Source organism: Schistocerca nitens, chromosome 1 (assembly GCF_023898315.1).
Source record: "Schistocerca nitens isolate TAMUIC-IGC-003100 chromosome 1, iqSchNite1.1, whole genome shotgun sequence".
NCBI classification, from domain to species: domain Eukaryota; kingdom Metazoa; phylum Arthropoda; class Insecta; order Orthoptera; family Acrididae; genus Schistocerca; species Schistocerca nitens.
The window spans coordinates 746046600-746064542 of record NC_064614.1 but is presented as its reverse complement, the minus strand read 5'-3'; the positions used below and the strand labels follow the sequence as shown (position 1 = coordinate 746064542).

The 17943-nt window shown below is 37.9% G+C and overlaps 1 protein-coding gene across 1 annotated transcript in view; it reads right to left on the bottom strand.

The window, feature by feature from the left end:
- Positions 1-5414: 5414 nt before the first annotated feature.
- LOC126260438 (cytochrome P450 3A41-like) overlaps positions 5415-17943 on the bottom strand; it is a 278005-nt gene continuing 265476 nt past the window's right edge. Inside the window, exons 7-14 of the mRNA XM_049957769.1 lie at positions 15550-15707; positions 12812-12936; positions 12582-12707; positions 10690-10821; positions 10446-10534; positions 10218-10355; positions 7030-7198; positions 5415-6822 (exon numbers count right to left, since the gene is read on the bottom strand). Of these exons, the coding sequence (XP_049813726.1) occupies positions 6742-6822; positions 7030-7198; positions 10218-10355; positions 10446-10534; positions 10690-10821; positions 12582-12707; positions 12812-12936; positions 15550-15707 (1018 nt within the window). The 3' untranslated portion in view covers positions 5415-6741. The remainder of the gene's footprint in view (positions 6823-7029; positions 7199-10217; positions 10356-10445; positions 10535-10689; positions 10822-12581; positions 12708-12811; positions 12937-15549; positions 15708-17943) is intronic.

The window sequence follows — 17943 nt, the reverse complement described above, 5'->3', positions numbered from 1 at the left end:
ATTCTGATCCTATGGTGACTACTTGCTAACACAAATTTTGACAATGCCATAAAATATTTAACAGAACAAAAAGTGACACATAAGGATGAATTAATAGACAAATATGTTGTTGCATATGTGTATCATCCTATAGACTTGAATTCTAGTTCTCCAATTGGGCTGAATGTGATACGTACAGAATTTGTTTCTAATAAATAATTACTATTTAAACAATATAATATTTTTATGAAGACCTTGTTGGCTGTAAGCTCACTTTCTTTTTGTTGTGTATCTCTGGAGTTCAAAAGTTAAGTTATTCATTTATTTGTAAAAGTCCTTGTCAAAAGCACAGAACATGGATGATTTTTTACGAGTTTTTTACTTCTATGAATTCCTTCAACCAGGAACTCTGCCTGAATTCAGAAACTTGGATAGCTCTAACAGTTTCAAACCCAAACTGAGACATTGCTGGAGGTTTCTGTAATTTTCAGTATCATTTATTTTGTTCCCCAACTGCATCATCAGCTTGGGATGGAACCATGTCATAGAATTTGGTTATCTGGACATACTGGTGAATCACTGTGCCCTTCATTTATAACATGTAATCTTGTAAACTGCCACAAATGGTATGTACTATTCTGTGAGAGCTGAATATGAGGCAGTAGGGTTTTCCTCATAGCCTGCTACAGGAATGAGAAGGTATTCATTCACAGTCAGCATATACAATGAAATGTACTCAACCCTTGTGTAGAAATTCTTAAACTTCAAGAACTTTTTAGCCTTAGTAGGTTCTAAGCACCAGGTACTGAGAGTAGTGGAGAATTGCAGTCTTTGGTACAATCTCAGGTCACACCATAATTACACTACAGTAGTACAATTGCCCTTGGCACTGCAACTGGGAGTGTTTTGGCTCACCTCCTGCCATATAGAATTTTCAGAAATTTTAACACAATTAACAGCGACAACTGTCCTAGCACTGGAGCCAAAAGCTCTGTGCTCAACTCCAGTCTTGTTTAATTTTCTTAAAATTTGTTTTTTTTTTTTTTTTCAGCAAATTTCGGCACTCTCAATGTCTAAACAGTTACTTTCATCATGTAACACTCCCCCCGTCCATGTCCCCACCTGTTCCATCCCCAGCTGCTCTTGCCCCTTGGAAGCCCTCTTTCTCATTTTCTTAAATCAATATATATCTTTAATCAGGGATACTGATTGAATGCGATAACATAAGTGACTCTGCTGACTTCCATCCTAAACTTGAGACATTTATGAAGTTTTCTATAACGTAGTATGTATCTTGTTTTCCCCTCCAGCATTGTCAACAGCTTTGGGTGGGAACTGTTTCACAGTACTTGATGCTATGGACATAGTGGCAAACCATTGTGCGTGTCATGTAAACTATTAGTATACATCACACCTACCTCCAAAACATATTACACGTCAATATCAAACACCATGGTTGAAAAATCACCTAATTTGCCAAATTCAGCACCGGAAAGCCGCTGAAAAGCTGTAAGAGAAAGAGATTGTTGCATAGTGTACCAGTATAAATTGATAACATCCAGGTACATGTTGTAACTTTAATCAGCAGATGTTTGATTGAACAGTTCATCCACTCATTGGTTATTTGCCTTTGCATCTATGGAGAAATTGGCAAAGTCACCTGCTAATCTTGTAAGCAGTAAGTATCAGCTTGGCTTGTAAACTTTGGTTAAGAGTTTGATTCAACACTGATGTATTTGAGAAAAGCATCTCACGAAAGCTATGGCATAATGTAGTAGAAGGCAAGATCCAATGTGTGTGTTTCGCTGCATGCATCCCAAACTTGCACAAAAATATCTGTGAGTGATTATATGTCAGTGTTCATATAAAGTCTTTCATATTCCCCTATGCTAAGAGATATTAAACTCCTGCCAGACATGCACCACATGCTCATATTCTGCATCCATGACATATCCTCCAAGTATACTAGAAAAAGCAGATGTCAGGTAACCTAGTTTCACAAAGTTCCTCCACTGAGTCCAGATGGTCATATGGGAAAGTCCATTTCTTTGTTATGACCTGAAATTTAGTGTCATGAGGGTGTGCAGCTCAAAAAAGATGCATATACTCCTGATTCATGGTTTCAGCAAGTTTCTCAAATGGTATCTGCACAAATCTTAGCAATTCCAGGAAGCAAAAGTAGGTGGTAATTGTTCTTTCCAGCACAATTCTAGACCATACCATAATTATGCGAACCTACTTTCATAGTTCAGCAGTTGTCCTAGGTATGTTAAATGCTAATCTTCCTGATTTTTTTTCCTTCTATGTTGCTTAATCTAGGTAGACATACACAAATTACTGCACATTGAGACTCACTTTGAGTAAGCGATGGGCTATACAAATTATACAGGTATTGTTTCAATTTGCTGAGCACTTCTGAGTAGAGGCAGCATTCCATTCAACATATCACGCAATTCTTCTTCACTTTCACTAAGAACAGAGATGTAGATAGTGAATTTCATCATTGGTATGCTTTCACACTGGATTTTAACCCTATTCTTAAACCTTTCTTTTATTTCCATCACTGCTTTTTCGATGTGTAGGTTATTCATTCCATTCAATAGATCAAGTAACTTTTCTCCACTTTCACTGAGAATAGCAATGTAAACAGTGAATTTTATCACTGATATCCTTTCACACTGAATTTTAATCCCACTGTTGCATCCTTGTCTTACAAGCTTTTGATGCACCTCTTTCTTCTTCACCTTCCTTTCTTTTGTTCCTTCTTGGTTCTTACGTATTCTATGGTACCTAACTTTCCCTATACTTTACTCTTATTTTTCTCAGAATTTCAAACATCTTGTATCATTTTACTTTGCCAGATGCATTTTCTAGGTCAACAAATCCTATGAATGTATCTTGACTCACTTTTAAGTCTTGTTTCCATTATCAAGTGAAACATCAGAACTGTCTCTCTGTTGTCTTTACCTTTCCAAACCAATTATAACCTCAAACAGATTGTCAGTTTCCATTTCTATATTATTCTAGGCATCAACTTGTCCACTAGTTCTCACATTTATCTGCCCATGGTTTTTTCAGGATTGCGTAGATAACATTTCTCTGAAAGTCTGATGGCAGGTTTCCAGTCTCAAAGATTCTCCACATCAATCTGAATAGTTGTTTGGTTGGCACTTCCCCAATGATTTTGGAAATTCTGAAGGAATGTTATCTGTTTCTTTTGCTTTATTTAATCACAAGTCTTAGAAAAACTGTGTTAAGCTCAGACTCAGTCACTCAACCTACTGGGGCTTCCACATTCCTTCTTCCATTATGTCATCAGACAAGTCCTCCAACTCATAGAGGCCTTCAGTGTATTCTTTTCCACCTATCTGCTATCTACTCTATATTTTTTCAAAGGTTTTAATGACATTACGTGCATTTGGTCACTGAAATGAGTCAATGGTAAAGGGTGAAAATTGAGAATCGAAGTCGGATTTTCCATGTAACAGGAATGGTTGTGTTTACCACCTTGGCCACACATGCATGCTTCCCATCTGACCCAAATTCACAGCCTGTTGTTACACACTACTGACTTAGTGTCACATACTCATGAACCCCTTGTTTACAGTTCCTGATTCCAATATGAGATTGAGCATTGTGTGCATCTGCACTGAAAAATAGGATTATTGGCCATCAACACTGTAGACTGAACCAATTCTTCCCATGACTATTTCTTCGCATTTTTCCTGTAGTCACTTCCTGTTAATTTTTTTCCTTAGTCACTTATACTGCTGAATTCCTGCCTTTCCCAGAACATTTTTGTACTTTCTCCTCTTGTCAATTGAGTTACTTACATTTCCCAAGGTTTTTTCATAGCTGCCTCTCTTGTACCTACGCTTCTGTGATTCCTCGTTTTAGAGATGTCCATTCCTCTGCAACTAAGCTGCCTACTATGTTATTCATTATAGCATTATGCCCCAATTTGTAAAATATTAAACTTTTGTTGGTGATTAAATCTTTTTCTTGTGGTTACTTCATCCTTGGACACCCCTTCCTGGGATACAAAATGGGAGCTAATTCATAATCTTTTTCCAATGGAGGTAACACCATGACATTTTTTCAACTACAGGCCACTTACTGCAGTAGTTTCCATTGCTTTCAGCATCCTCATGCCATTGATACGAGGGCTATCCACAAAGTACATTACGTTTTGGAATTAAAAATAAATAAAGTATTGGAATTTTTTTTTATTATATACAGATGAAAGCCACACTTAAAACACTACTTTTCTACATAGTTGCCATTTAAATTAGGGCATTTTTATTATATACAGATGAAAGCCACACTTAAACACTACTTTTCTACATAGTTGCCATTTAAATTAGGGCACTTACCGTAGCGATGGACGAGCTTGGAAATTCCTTCATCGTAAAATTCTGCCGCCTGCGCCTTCAACCACGTAATGACTGTCTTTTGGGACAGAAAAGTTATGATTTTTGTGGATTCCTGGAAAGAGGCACTACAATAAACTCTCAAAGGTATTGCCAAACTCTGCACAACCTCAGAAGAGCAATACAAAACAAGCGCAGGGGAAAGTTGGGCTCAAAGATCTTGTTGATTCACGACAACGCCCGGGCCCACACGGCAAATGCCACTCGTGAAGTTCTCGAATCTTTTAAGTGGGAGTTGTTTCCTCATCCACCGTACAGTCCCGACCTGGCACCGAGCGACTTCCACTTATTCCCAGTGGTTGGCTATGCAGCGGTTTGATGGCGACGCACAGCTTCAAGAAGAGGTAACCACGTGGTTAAAGGCGCAGGCGGCCGAATTTTACGACGAAGGAATTTCCAAGCTCGTCCATCACTACGATAAGTGCCTTAATTTAAATGGAAACTATGTAGAAAAGTAGTGTTTAAGTGTGGCTTTCATCTGTATATAATAAAAAAAATTTCCAATAGTTTATTTATTTTTAATTCCAAAATGTAATGTACTTTGTGGATAGCCCTCGTATTTATTGCTGATTCTCCTACCTTTTAGGGGTTGTTTCCTACCCCAAGGGCAAACAGTTGCCTTGAAGTTCTAGCCACTTCTTCACGCTCTTTGATGAGGCTGTTGGCAGAATGAAGGACCCCTTCATACCATGTCTTCATCTGCCACTGATGATGATTTTCATTCACAATTTAGTCAGTGGCTGGGTTCAAACACTTGACTCAGAACATTTTGATTACTAATAAGAGAAGCTATGCTATACCATAGTTAACAACTGGTTCAAGTACTATGATCCAACAGGCTTTCATTTATGGCTTGAACTATCTACTGCAGGCAGGTACAAAAATGATACAAAAATTCTGGATACTGGTGATCTCCAGAGAAAGCTCTTTATTGTTCAGTAGTTGAGGAATGGTTGTTGCAGTTGTACTGAAAATAATCTTTTTGCATTGTATATGATTGAAAAATAGTTTTGTGTGAAAGAAAATTTTTATTCAGAAGTAAGAAGACAGATCTCCACAAAATTAATGACAAAAATTTATCATAAATTACATGTACTCCTTAAAGAAATGATGTTTACAGTGCAGCAATCAAATACATACTTGAATTATGTTTATAAGTACCATTAACAATACTTTTTCATAATTATTCACTGGTGTGTATCCTCGTGAAACCAAACTTGGAATACCAACATCACACTGTGACATACAGGCTTTGTTCTACAAGGCATTTGATTCTTATATGCTGTTGCTTGTTTCTAGTCTTGGCTAGATGTCCTGTTAAGTAATAACAGCAAGAAATTTATTTTCTTTAAAAATTATTATATAGATGTTAAAAAAATACCTGTTCTCATAAATTCAGCACCATAGCATTCAGTCTCATTTTATTACACTTATCATTGGTTCTATCATTTATTTATGCTGATACATGGGCATACATGACCAGTAATGACACTGTTTTTGATATGCAGTCTTTTACTGGTGTATGTCTCAATAGCTGCCATTAAGAAGCATTTGAAAATATTTCAAGTTACATGACTATCAGTATGTTTAACTGAAAAATGTCACAACTACATCAACAAAAATGTAGAATTTTCTATGTTTTAATTTGTGTAAGTGTCTCATATCTATTATGAGAATTTGCTACAGGAAAACTATACCCTACAGGGTCACATTCAGCCATTTTACAGAACAAACAAATCCAGCAACTCAATGTTATTGGCAGTTCGTGGGGTTTAATGAAAATGTATTAAGCTACTTAGATACATTTGAAATACATTCCTTGTTGCTCCCATGTGAAACAATGCTTAAGCAGTTACATACTTTTGTCGATTGTTAAGCATAATTTATATAGATACACATACTTTTAGCGTATTAAGAGGTTTCTAACCTAGCCACAATTTCAATTTACCATATGAAGTTGAAAATATTCTTATGAACCTGTCTTTCCTTTTAACTGGCCTGCACATAATATTAATTGCTGCTCTGCAATGTGGAATGTCCTCCTCTACCAATATACAGTAATTTAGGCACTTCTTAAGAAGTCAAACCAATAATCATATTGTATTGAAGAAGTCTTGAAATATTTCTCCCCTTTTATCAAAACTGTAAACTGAGCCTTGAAAAGTCTTATATGTGATAATACAAAAGTGGTAGTAAAAATAAAATTAACCTAGAAATGTGTAAACACAAATATCAGTGTTAACATTAATGGCTCAATGACATACAAAATTTAATTTAGTTGCTGTCAAAAATACACTGTGTTCCATTCAGCCTTGTGATCTCATATGTGTGCTTATTTGCGAAGCTCCACACTAATTTTCACTGGTTTTGGCTTCATGACTCCAGTGATCCCCTCCTCCAAAGGTGGTGGTATCTGAAAATATATTACCAGAAGCATGGGAATCAGCACGCAAAAAGGAAGGACTTATGTTTTAATGTGGCTGTTCCAGTAACTAAAATTTAATAATTCTTACTGCCTCCCACGAATAAATAAGACATCACTTGGGAACTTTGAAAACTGTAGCAATAATAAATGATGTTTAAGATTTAGCTGCTTATGAGTGAGTGATATATTTCATACCTGAGTCTCCTCAGCTGGCACAAACTTGAAGTTCTTGATTAGTGTTGCAACTGCCAACTTAGCTACAAGGACACCATACTGAACACTGACATTAGCTGTATTGGAACCAGCCAGACCAAATGGTAGGTATGTGTATGGGTGACGCTTTTCAGCAATGGCTGGAGAAAACCTAAACATAAAAACCGTATATAAGAGCCTCCAAATGAACTGTATGTCCATAATCTAATGTGGTATATACATATATATAAATGGTATTTTTAGTTAGGTTTTACAGCACAATGGAGAGAGGAAACAATTCTGAAGAATAAACAAACTTAATTAATTGGTCAATGTGTCTTGGTACAGTTCTGTATCCAGAAATTACAATCTGAAACATTGTTATTAAAAATGTAAGTGGCCCAAAGGGTAATATTGACAAATCAAGTACTGAAAACATAATTTATCATACATCTCAATATAGTCCTTGCCAGCATCAAAGAAAAACAATGACCAATTGAAACTACTGCTCAAGAAAGCCAACTGTTGATCTGGCTGTACAGTAACTAAGTTGTTAAAGTGATAAGGTACAGACACTTCCATTTCAAAGTGGTGTGTGTTGTTACATCACAGTGCTAGCATAGAAAATGATCACAGAAATACCAACACTGGCAGCAATGACAGTTACTACAAACATCACTAAATTTGTTGATGATGAAAAGGAGAAAGGAATGACAATACTGATAGAACAGGTGATGAATTGGGGAATGTTATAGTTGAAAGTCTGTGTATAGAACAGTTGATGAACTGTGGCATGTTACAGATGAAAGTCTGTGCACAGTCAGTCTTGTCATCGTCAGTGCTGTTCCTGTCAGTCCTGTCTTCGCTGCCACTTTGGCTGGCCCTGTGGCTGATCTCTATGCACCTCCAGGTGTCACCAGGTGCTGCTGCATGCCCACATGCACCTCTGTGAGTTCCATTGTTGCATCTCACATACACAGGGTGGCAGGGCTTTCACTTCCTTCCCTGTGTCCCCTGGCTACCACATCACATGCATTTGCACCCCCTCTCATTGCCTTTGCCTCACTTCTCGTGTGTTGTTTTTTTCTTTTGGCATACACTGCACCTTCCACAGGTCCCCCTGTGCTGCTCTGACCCAGCCACCATTCCCAGCCAACCACCAACAGCTTCTTCCAGGGTTTCCTCATGGGAGTTCTGTTGCAAGCCGTGCCCTTGACTCTCCTGCTGCCTTTGGCCTTCCATGACAACAACCCGGCACCTCTTCTTTCACTATAGCCACCCTTGCAGTGCCTGCTTCCTTCCTGGTGGGACCCTCTCTTACAATGACTGCATAATCTACAGAGGAAATAATGGAAAACAGGCAGAGCAGAGCCATGCATCCTTGGCTACTCCTGATTGTGGCTCAATATCTGCATCCCCTGGGTTGCTGCTCCTTCTCCTGCAAATGCTCAACTTTCAGAGACACTTACGTGTTTCACCAATACATCGCATGTTTGCATTTGGTGCTGATAGTAAACATTCTGTTTATAGACTCAGTGACAGCATGCACCACAACCACTAGGGATTGCTAACATCATCCATAGGCAGCACATGCAGCAACAATGGCAGTGCTGCTATCACGGTCTATCTTCCATCTGCGAGTCATGTGGTTATCAAGAGCCCATGAATACCCCTTCAGCATGGTATACTTTAGCCATATGTGCCCTACACCAGCCAGCTGCAATCACAGCTCTGCTCCAGGCCACTCGTGCTGGTCGCCTACAGTGTCCCACCTATTGGAGTCTCAGTTAACTCTACACCACACTGCATCACTCTGCTATGCCACCCAGAAACCATCAGCACTCTCCCTGGAATCCAGTGCAGCAATTTCATTGTGCAGAAGTTATTATGTCATGACTTATGTCATGACTGTGTCACAGCTGAGGTCTCTACAGACACTGTTTGTTACATTCATACTAGATCAAGGAGGAACATTTCTGTTACTGTTGTTTATATGGCACTTCACTTTTCTTTGTGTGGCTGCAGCAGATGTACAATGTCAAACTAACTGCGGAAAATCAATCAGCTGTTTGTGAGTGACAAACAACAGACTTTTGGTTTTGCTACATTCACACTATACTAAGGATGGTCATTTCTGTTACTGTTACCTGTGTGAGCTTCACTATTCTTTGTGAGGATGCAATAGATGTAGATTGTCAAACTAAGTGTGGAACATCAATCAGTTGCAAGCAAGTGTCAGGATAAAACAAGTGTACATGACCTTGTCAATTACCAGGATATCACATTGCATAAACCTAATAATAATGATAACACTGACTACCCGATTAGCACCCTGAAAATGTAACCTGAGGAGATTATGTAACATTAAATATCCTTACATTTTGTAATTCCATTTACATAAGACATTACTATGTTGCATATTTGTATTGAATGTCTACCACTTGTTAGATATAATTTGTGAATGGTGATAATTGGAACTTTATCATATAGCAGTTTAGGAATAACTGAGTCAAATTTGCTGGGTAATTGTTCTGCTAGTATTATTTTGTTTGATTTCCCATCATTTACCTACGACATTTTCAACTATGTTGATTATATTGTCAAAATTCTACAGTGTATCAAGAAAAAGAGTCAAGTGATGAACAATAAATGAAGAAATGAATGGCACTCTTTTCTTTCTAAAATAACACACAAAAGTTCATTTCTGTTGTGTGCTCCCATTCTCCCTTCCTTTCATTTCATATTCCCAATTTTTTTTTCACTCTTTCAATCATTATTTTCAGAATTATTCTTTTCTATGCATCTAAATTAATTTTAATATTTCCAGTAATTTTTCATGTTTGTTTTTCATTTTTGTTAACAATCCACTACGCTAATTTTTTACTTTCATTTATTGCTTTTTGCACTTTATATATTTGATGCTTCTAAGGGTTCCTTCATACATTTCTCTGTACCTTTGTTTTGACTTCCTACATCACACTCTTTACAACACTGCAAAATAGAGCCCATCTTCATGATAAAGTTGCTGATAAAGATGACTGATGCTTGAAGTCATGATTGCTTGATGTAAATAACACAGAATAATCATCAACTTCTCTCAAATGCCCTCCCACTCTTATCTCACTCTCTCTATCTCACCCCTTTGAAAGACCAATTTATGATAAGTTCTAATACTGTGCAGTGTATTTCACCTGTCTGGATTGAAAGTATGTGGCTCTGGATAGTAGTCCTCCAAGTGATGAAGAGCATACACTGGAATAGATACTATGGTTCCCTTCTCAATCTTCAGATTCTCGAACTCAGTGTTTTCCAGGCATTCATGCTCAATCCTGCAACAATTTCCAAAATGTAATCACAGTATTCCTGTTTATTATTACTATAAATAAAATCCATAAACAAAATCTTTGTTCCCTTAGTACCTGTATTCAGTAGGATACAAACGAAGCATCTCATTCAGGAACATGTCAAGATACTGTGCATTCTGCACTGTATCAAAGGATATCTCAGTCTGTGGAATGATAAAAAGTCATTAAATTGCTGTTATCTTCCACCAGTACACATATCTTACATCTACAATGGAACAAATTTTCATATACACTTGGAAAATCGTCTTGTGGCAATATAAGTGCAGTACTCTCAGTTAAATATACAGTTTGTACTTACAGATGTCTGCAACTGCTTGTTTAGTTCAGAATGCAGTTTATCCTGAATCTCTGGTTTGGAAGCTAATGTGGCAACAGACAGTGCAATTGTGGACTTCGTTGCCTGTGCTGTATTCAGAAGAACAGCTAGTGACTGAAAAATATAGATTCTAAATAACAACATGACATTTTCAGAGATAAATAATAAATGTATGCTTAAAATATTTAAGGAATGCTATCACTATTGGCAGATTGTCCAGCAAAGGCAATACATACATTTTGTATTTTATTTATTTTTTATTAAACTGCTACACAGGAAGTGGAAGATTTTGTAACAAAGTAATGATTTAAAGACCACTTGCATCAGCATCATGATTGGGTCATCCTCCGTGCACAATTTGTCACTGTACCAGCATGAATATTAGAGTAAACTATGTTAGCATAACTTATTTTCTGTTTATTTGCATCCACAATCCTGCAATATTTTGTAAATGACAATATTTTGCACATGGACAGTCCAGGCTGGAAACATTTATGGTGTGGTCAATGTCTTAAAATAAAATAGCTGCTATCTGATTTTAAGATGTGACAACAATATGTGTTCTTACACTTCAGCAGTTGTATTTTATATGCTGGTGCAATGACAGAACTTTCTCATGGCATTGCATATCCTTATTTTACATATGGGCTTCGCATCTATCATAGCTGTTCACTAGTGCTGCCCTCTTATTAGCGATGGCGCCACATATTGGTTTTCCTCCACACTGCTGTGTAGATCACAACACGTTGCAGCTTGATAATGTTCAGAGGAGCAAAATTAGCTAATTGCTGATAATTGTTAATAATGATTTATTTAAGATTAACAGAACAGCTGATGCAGGAAAATGACTTCTTATAAGGAAATAATGTGGCTCTGGACCGTTACATAAAAAAGAGAAGCATATTAAATACATGACATAATTTTAACCTTTTTTAGGAAGTTTATGGACCTAATATCACTTGGAACTGTAAGCTTGCCTTCACAACTTTCTGGCTGACAGAATGATTTTCATCTTATTTTGCAAATTGCATTGGAAAATCCACTACATTGACTGTTCCTTGAATATATGTTGAAATTGTTGAAATTAATGTATCTACAATTCATCAACCATTTTTATTGTGATTAAAACTAAAAATTGATGCTGGAAAATGGATTCACTATTGCGCATTCAACCCACTGTGATCAACTGAGGAATAAATTTTGCCAATTGGTTTGAAAAATCCAGATTTTCATACAGATTATTTAACACATATTCATAAGATTTTTTTTAAGTTCTCGAATAAGCTAAAATTTCCTTAATTTTGCTTTCATACTTATTATACATGATGCAATTTAGAAGAAGTAATCTGTCTTTGCTTACTCTTGGAATGATCATTCTCAAAAAATATAAAAGAGTGGGTTTTTTTCCTCATGTATTATATATTTCTAATGGTGTCTTCCAATTTAATTTGTACAGCATTTATGTGACATTCTCAAGCTGACTAAATAGGTCTATGAAAACTCATGTAGCTCTTCCCTGAATATTCTTTCTTTATTCTATGTACTGAACCTGCTAATGGCCCAAACTTAGTAATAATAATGATAAACTGGAATTTTATGAAGGGTGAATCACAGTTCCACAAGATTCTTTTGATGAATCTTAGTCAGCATCTACCTTCCGCATAAACAGTTCTTATGTGGTCACAGATATTTATGAAAATTTTCCATCAGTGATAAAATGGAACACGCTATTTACGTGTGGCATGCAGAATTAGTGGCTTATTGTTTATAATCTCCAGTTGTATTATGATTTGGACTACATTCTTAGTACTACAAGATATCAGACACTCCAAATGAAAGTGAAATTAAATTTTCCATCTGTCTCAATATCTTACCTGAGCTACAATGGCTTCTTCATTCACAGTAGCAGCACTTTCTACCTCTTTGCCTTCATCTTTTGTTGTCTGCTTCTGTTCGGAAACTGTTTCCAAAAGCAAGTCCACCAGATCAGGAACTCTCTTCTGTAAGTTCAATGCATGTTCCTCAGTACAACTTTATACACATTCCTACAGCAGAGCTCCTACTAGGATAGTAGAAGTGTAAAAACACATCAACATTTTCTTACCTCATCTGTTGACTTCTCTGCACTGATTTTTTCCTTAACAGTGTTATGGATTAAAGGAATGAGATACCTGGCAGCACTATTTCGCAGGACAAAACAGTCTTGAGAGTAAAATGCAGGAAGAACAACTGAAAAATAAATAACAGTTTTACAGTACTACCTGGGAATGGTTAAAATGCATTTCAGTCTCCCATGAGTGCTCAGTTGTTGCCCTAACATTAAATCTCATTCATTGATGATACTTTAATTTTCCATTTAATGAAAAATAAATTTACTTGCATACAACAGAGAATATAGGTTTTCATGATTGTATGGCAAAGTATACCAAAATAAGATGCATTCAGGGTTGTTTAGAAGTGTGGTGCAATAGGGAGGTTTACATAAAACTTGTATATTGGTGTCCTACGATGTATGGTAGGTGTACTAAAACAATCTGAAATGACAGCTATAGTGCTTCACTCAGATCAGCTAAGAAAAACTTAATTTCAGAAACTGTGATGATGTGTCATATTCAAGGAAGTATGTCAACATTTCTAAGTGTGAGCTGTGCTTCATGCCATTTTGAGACAATCAGTATGAAAAGTCATCATATTCACCAGCTGTCTTATGAGCATCAAATCCATGATAATTCCATGGAAAAAAACAGCTGTGGATAAAAACAGCTGTGGATAAAAACAGGCATATCTCCACAACCAGCCAATGTCTCTACCATGAAAACCTTTTTCCGGCCTAAAATTATGTGATACTTCTTAGAATAATATGACAAGTCAGCATTTGCTGAAACATCTTCAAGGAGATCACAGGATATATATTTTACAACATGTAGACAAAGAAAAATAATGTTATGGCAATGATAAATTACTACCCACCAACCAATACTGGTTGTTTGGTGAAGGGTGGTACATATATTTATCTGATATGCTCCTATAACTACTCTTTAAAATGTAAGAGATAATGCGAAGTCATCAACAAATATTGTAGGCAAGATATTTAATCCTGTCATACGTACTGTGTTCTCCAAAAAGTATTACCTGATTACAAAACATTACGCTTCCTTTAGAAAAAGTACTGCATTAATTCAAGCAAATCACAGGTGAAACTGCTAATCTGTTTTCAGTTTTATGCTTTGACTAGCATTAAACGTTTGCATAGTTATTTCCTACATTAAGTGCACCAAATGTTTGTTAACTACCATGAACAGTCAAATATCATGTGAGCTTAATGCTACTTTCATGGCTGCAGCATCTTGCTTTGGCTAACTATTTTGCCATTATGTTGTATACACACTACCAATCTCCAATTTTGAGCCAATTAGGTCATGTGCTTTTTGTACAGGTACATTGTTATATGCTATTTCATAATATATACTGTATCTGTTGAGTGTAGCTGTTAATCATTATTTTTATGCCTATATTGACACGAGAATGTATAAGTACAACTATCATGTTTCCATATTCAAACTTTTGATATTTCAAAAAGACATACATAGCTAATTTTCACTTGTTATTTACAAATAGGTGATTGAGGTTGTAAGTAAACACTTAACAATGGTTAGATTAGCTGAAACTAGACACGTGATGAACAATAAGTTTCAATAAATAATGTAGGCTCAGTGGAAAAATGTCTGTTTCATTCAGATGATACATATTTTATCAGTCCATATTTCAAAATTCATCAGATTTCTCATTACTAAGACACCTTTGTGTATATGCACACTGTCAAAATGATCAAATGGAAGCCCTTTTTTATTTTATATTCTGAGCCACTTCTATATTCTGAGCCATGTCTATAATACATAATTTTTCCATTTAGTTGGTCTAAAAGATCTGCACGGTGTCACTAACAACTGTTTTACCCTTTGACAGATTATCTGTAAAAAGATTCCCTTTTGCATCCCAGAAAGAACTAGCCACAACTTAACTGACAGATTAATGTCACCATTTTTGTATATTTGCAGCCATCAGCTTCACCTGTAGACTTGATGGCTATTTCATTTATGGTATTAACTAGTAGACCCAGGTCTCAGCAACAGAACAGATCAATAAAAAAAATTAATTGGGCTCTTCTGAAAATAGTTAAAACATTTATTTTCTCATATGATATTGGTTGACAGTCTCCAAAAATTGCAAAAATCTTGTGCAAATCTTTCTCTTGGTTAATTCTTTATGTAAAATTAGCCATATTTTCTTTCTTGATATGACTCTGTCACCAGATATTTTGTCCACGTCTAATTACCAATTGTCTAGTGCTGTCTTGTTCACTTTCTCAATGATATTATCTGTGGTTGCACTTTCAGGCATTTTCATATGGATCCTCTTCAAAAGAAGTATGGTTGTATTTACAGTTCATTCACCAATTACTTAAAGGTTGAAATTAAGAAGCATCTTCCTTAAATCATCTGCTATATTATGACAAAACAGACCACCAAAAATAAAGAACTTTTTGATTTATTTAATATTTCTGTTCACCTATCTGAATTCATCACACAAAATATGATTATATTAAAAAGTTGTATGAACAAAATCAGTCCACAGTCTACTGCAGTTCCATTATTTCACAGCATTACAAACATGAAACTTCAACAAAAGCATTTCCATTCTTGTGCATTTCTAAAAAGTTGCAAGACTTTTGTAAAACTAAGTTAATAGAAATACTAAACTGTAATTGCAAGCTTGGTAATGGAGAGCTCGTGAAAATCACAAACAATGGAACATAATGCAAAGGCAGTCTGGAAAACTTACATGGAAAAGATGCAACTGGATAAGTGGGATTGTCAATTTTAAGAACTTGTTCTAGAGTTCCAGAAAGTGCATTTTGGTCCACCTTGGGCTCTTCTGCCTGTGAATCCTTGTCCAGAAGAGTCAGAGCCAATGAATGAGCAAGGAAGTTACGAACAGCACTAGAAAAAAAGCGATGTAGTTATTAGTACCCATATTCAATTTCATACCACTATGCAATTACAGTGTTCAAGTCTTAATGTGTTATTATTGACACACTATCACTATATGCTCTCACCGAGTGAGGTGGCGCAGTGGTTAGCACACTGGACTCACATTCGGGAGGACGACGGTTCAATCCCGTCTCCGGCCATCCTGATTTAGGTTTTCCGTGATTTCCCTAAATCGTTTCAGGCAAATGCCGGGATGGTTCCTTTGAAAGGGCACAGCCGATTTCCTTCACAATCCTTCCCTAACCCGAGCTTGCGCTCCGTCTCTAATGATCTCGTTGTCGACGGGACGTTAAACACTAACCACCACCACCACCACTATATGCTCCTTAAGTATTACATCACATCGATGTCCATTACATGTCACTAAATGCATTAGAAATATAACTATAACAAGACAGTTGTTTAATAGGTGGATCCTCCTTCATGTTATAAATTCATATATAGCAAGAAGGCTGTCATACTTATTATAATTACATATCTTATAACAATATACAAGTACTGATCTTCATGAACCCTTGATTTCATTCCTGGGGTACACAGATTATATATATGGAAATTGAAATAAGAACACCGTGAATTCATTGTCCCAGGAAGGGGAAACTTTATTGACACATTCCTGGGGTCAGATACATCACATGATCACACTGACAGAACCACAGGCACATAGACACAGGCAACAGAGCATGCACAATGTCGGCACTAGTACAGTGTATATCCACCTTTCGCAGCAATGCAGGCTGCTATTTTCCCATGGAGACGATCGTAGAGATGCTGGGTGTAGTCCTGTGGAACGGCTTGCCATGCCATTTCCACCTGGCGCCTCAGTTGGACCAGCGTTCGTGCTGGACGTGCAGACCGCGTGAGACGACGCTTCATCCAGTCCCAAACATGCTCAATGGGGGACAGATCCGGAGATCTTGCTGGCCAGGGTAGTTGACTTACACCTTCTAGAACACGTTGGGTGGCACGGGATACATGCGGACGTGCATTGTCCTGTTGGAACAGCAAGTTCCCTTGCCGGTCTAGGAATGGTAGAACGATGGGTTCGATGACGGTTTGGATGTACCGTGCACTATTCAGTGTCCCCTCGACGATCACCAGTGGTGTACGGCCAGTGTAGGAGATCGCTCCCCACACCATGATGCCAGGTGTTGGCCCTGTGTGCCTCGGTCGTATGCAGTCCTGATTGTGGCGCTCACCTGCACGGCGCCAAACACACATACGACCATCATTGGCACCAAGGCAGAAGCGACTCTCATCGCTGAAGACGACACGTCTCCATTCGTCCCTCCATTCACGCCTGTCGCGACACCACTGGAGGCGGGCTGCACGATGTTGGGGCGTGAGCGGAAGACGGCCTAACGGTGTGCGGGGCCGTAGCCCAGCTTCATGGAGACGGTTGCGAATGGTCCTCGCCGATACCCCAGGAGCAACAGTGTCCCTAATTTGCTGGGAAGTGGCGGTGCGGTCCCCTACGGCACTGCGTAGGATCCTACGGTCTTGGCGTGCATCCGTACGTCGCTGCGGTCCGGTCCCAGGTCGACGGGCATGTGCACCTTCCGCCGACCACTGGCGACAACATCGATGTACTGTGGAGACCTCACGCCCCACGTGTTGAGCAATTCGGCGGTACGTCCACCCGGCCTCCCGCATGCCCACTATACGCCCTCACTCAAAGTCCGTCAACTGCACATACGGTTCACGTCCACGCTGTCGCGGCATGCTACCAGTGTTAAAGACTGCGATGGAGCTCCGTATGCCACGGCAAACCGGCTGACACTGACGGCGGCGGTGCACAAATGCTGCGCAGCTAGCGCCATTCGACGGCCAACACCGCGGTTCCTGGTGTGTCCGCTGTGCCGTGCGTGTGATCATTGCTTGTACAGCCCTCTCGCAGTGTCCGGAGCAAGTATGGTGGGTCTGACACACCGGTGTCAATGTGTTCTTTTTTCCATTTCCAGGAGTGTATATATATATATATATACAAGAAGAAAGTGGTAAAAAAATATCAAAAAGGAGGGCAAAAAAATCTGATAATATAAAAAGGTAAACAGCTGTTAAAAACAAACTACTGGATCACAGGTGACAAAACTCAAATGGAAAAATAATCTAGCATTCAGAACTATACGTTCCTTTGCCACAGTAAAAACATAATGAAGAGATTGATACAAGGAAGTAACACACA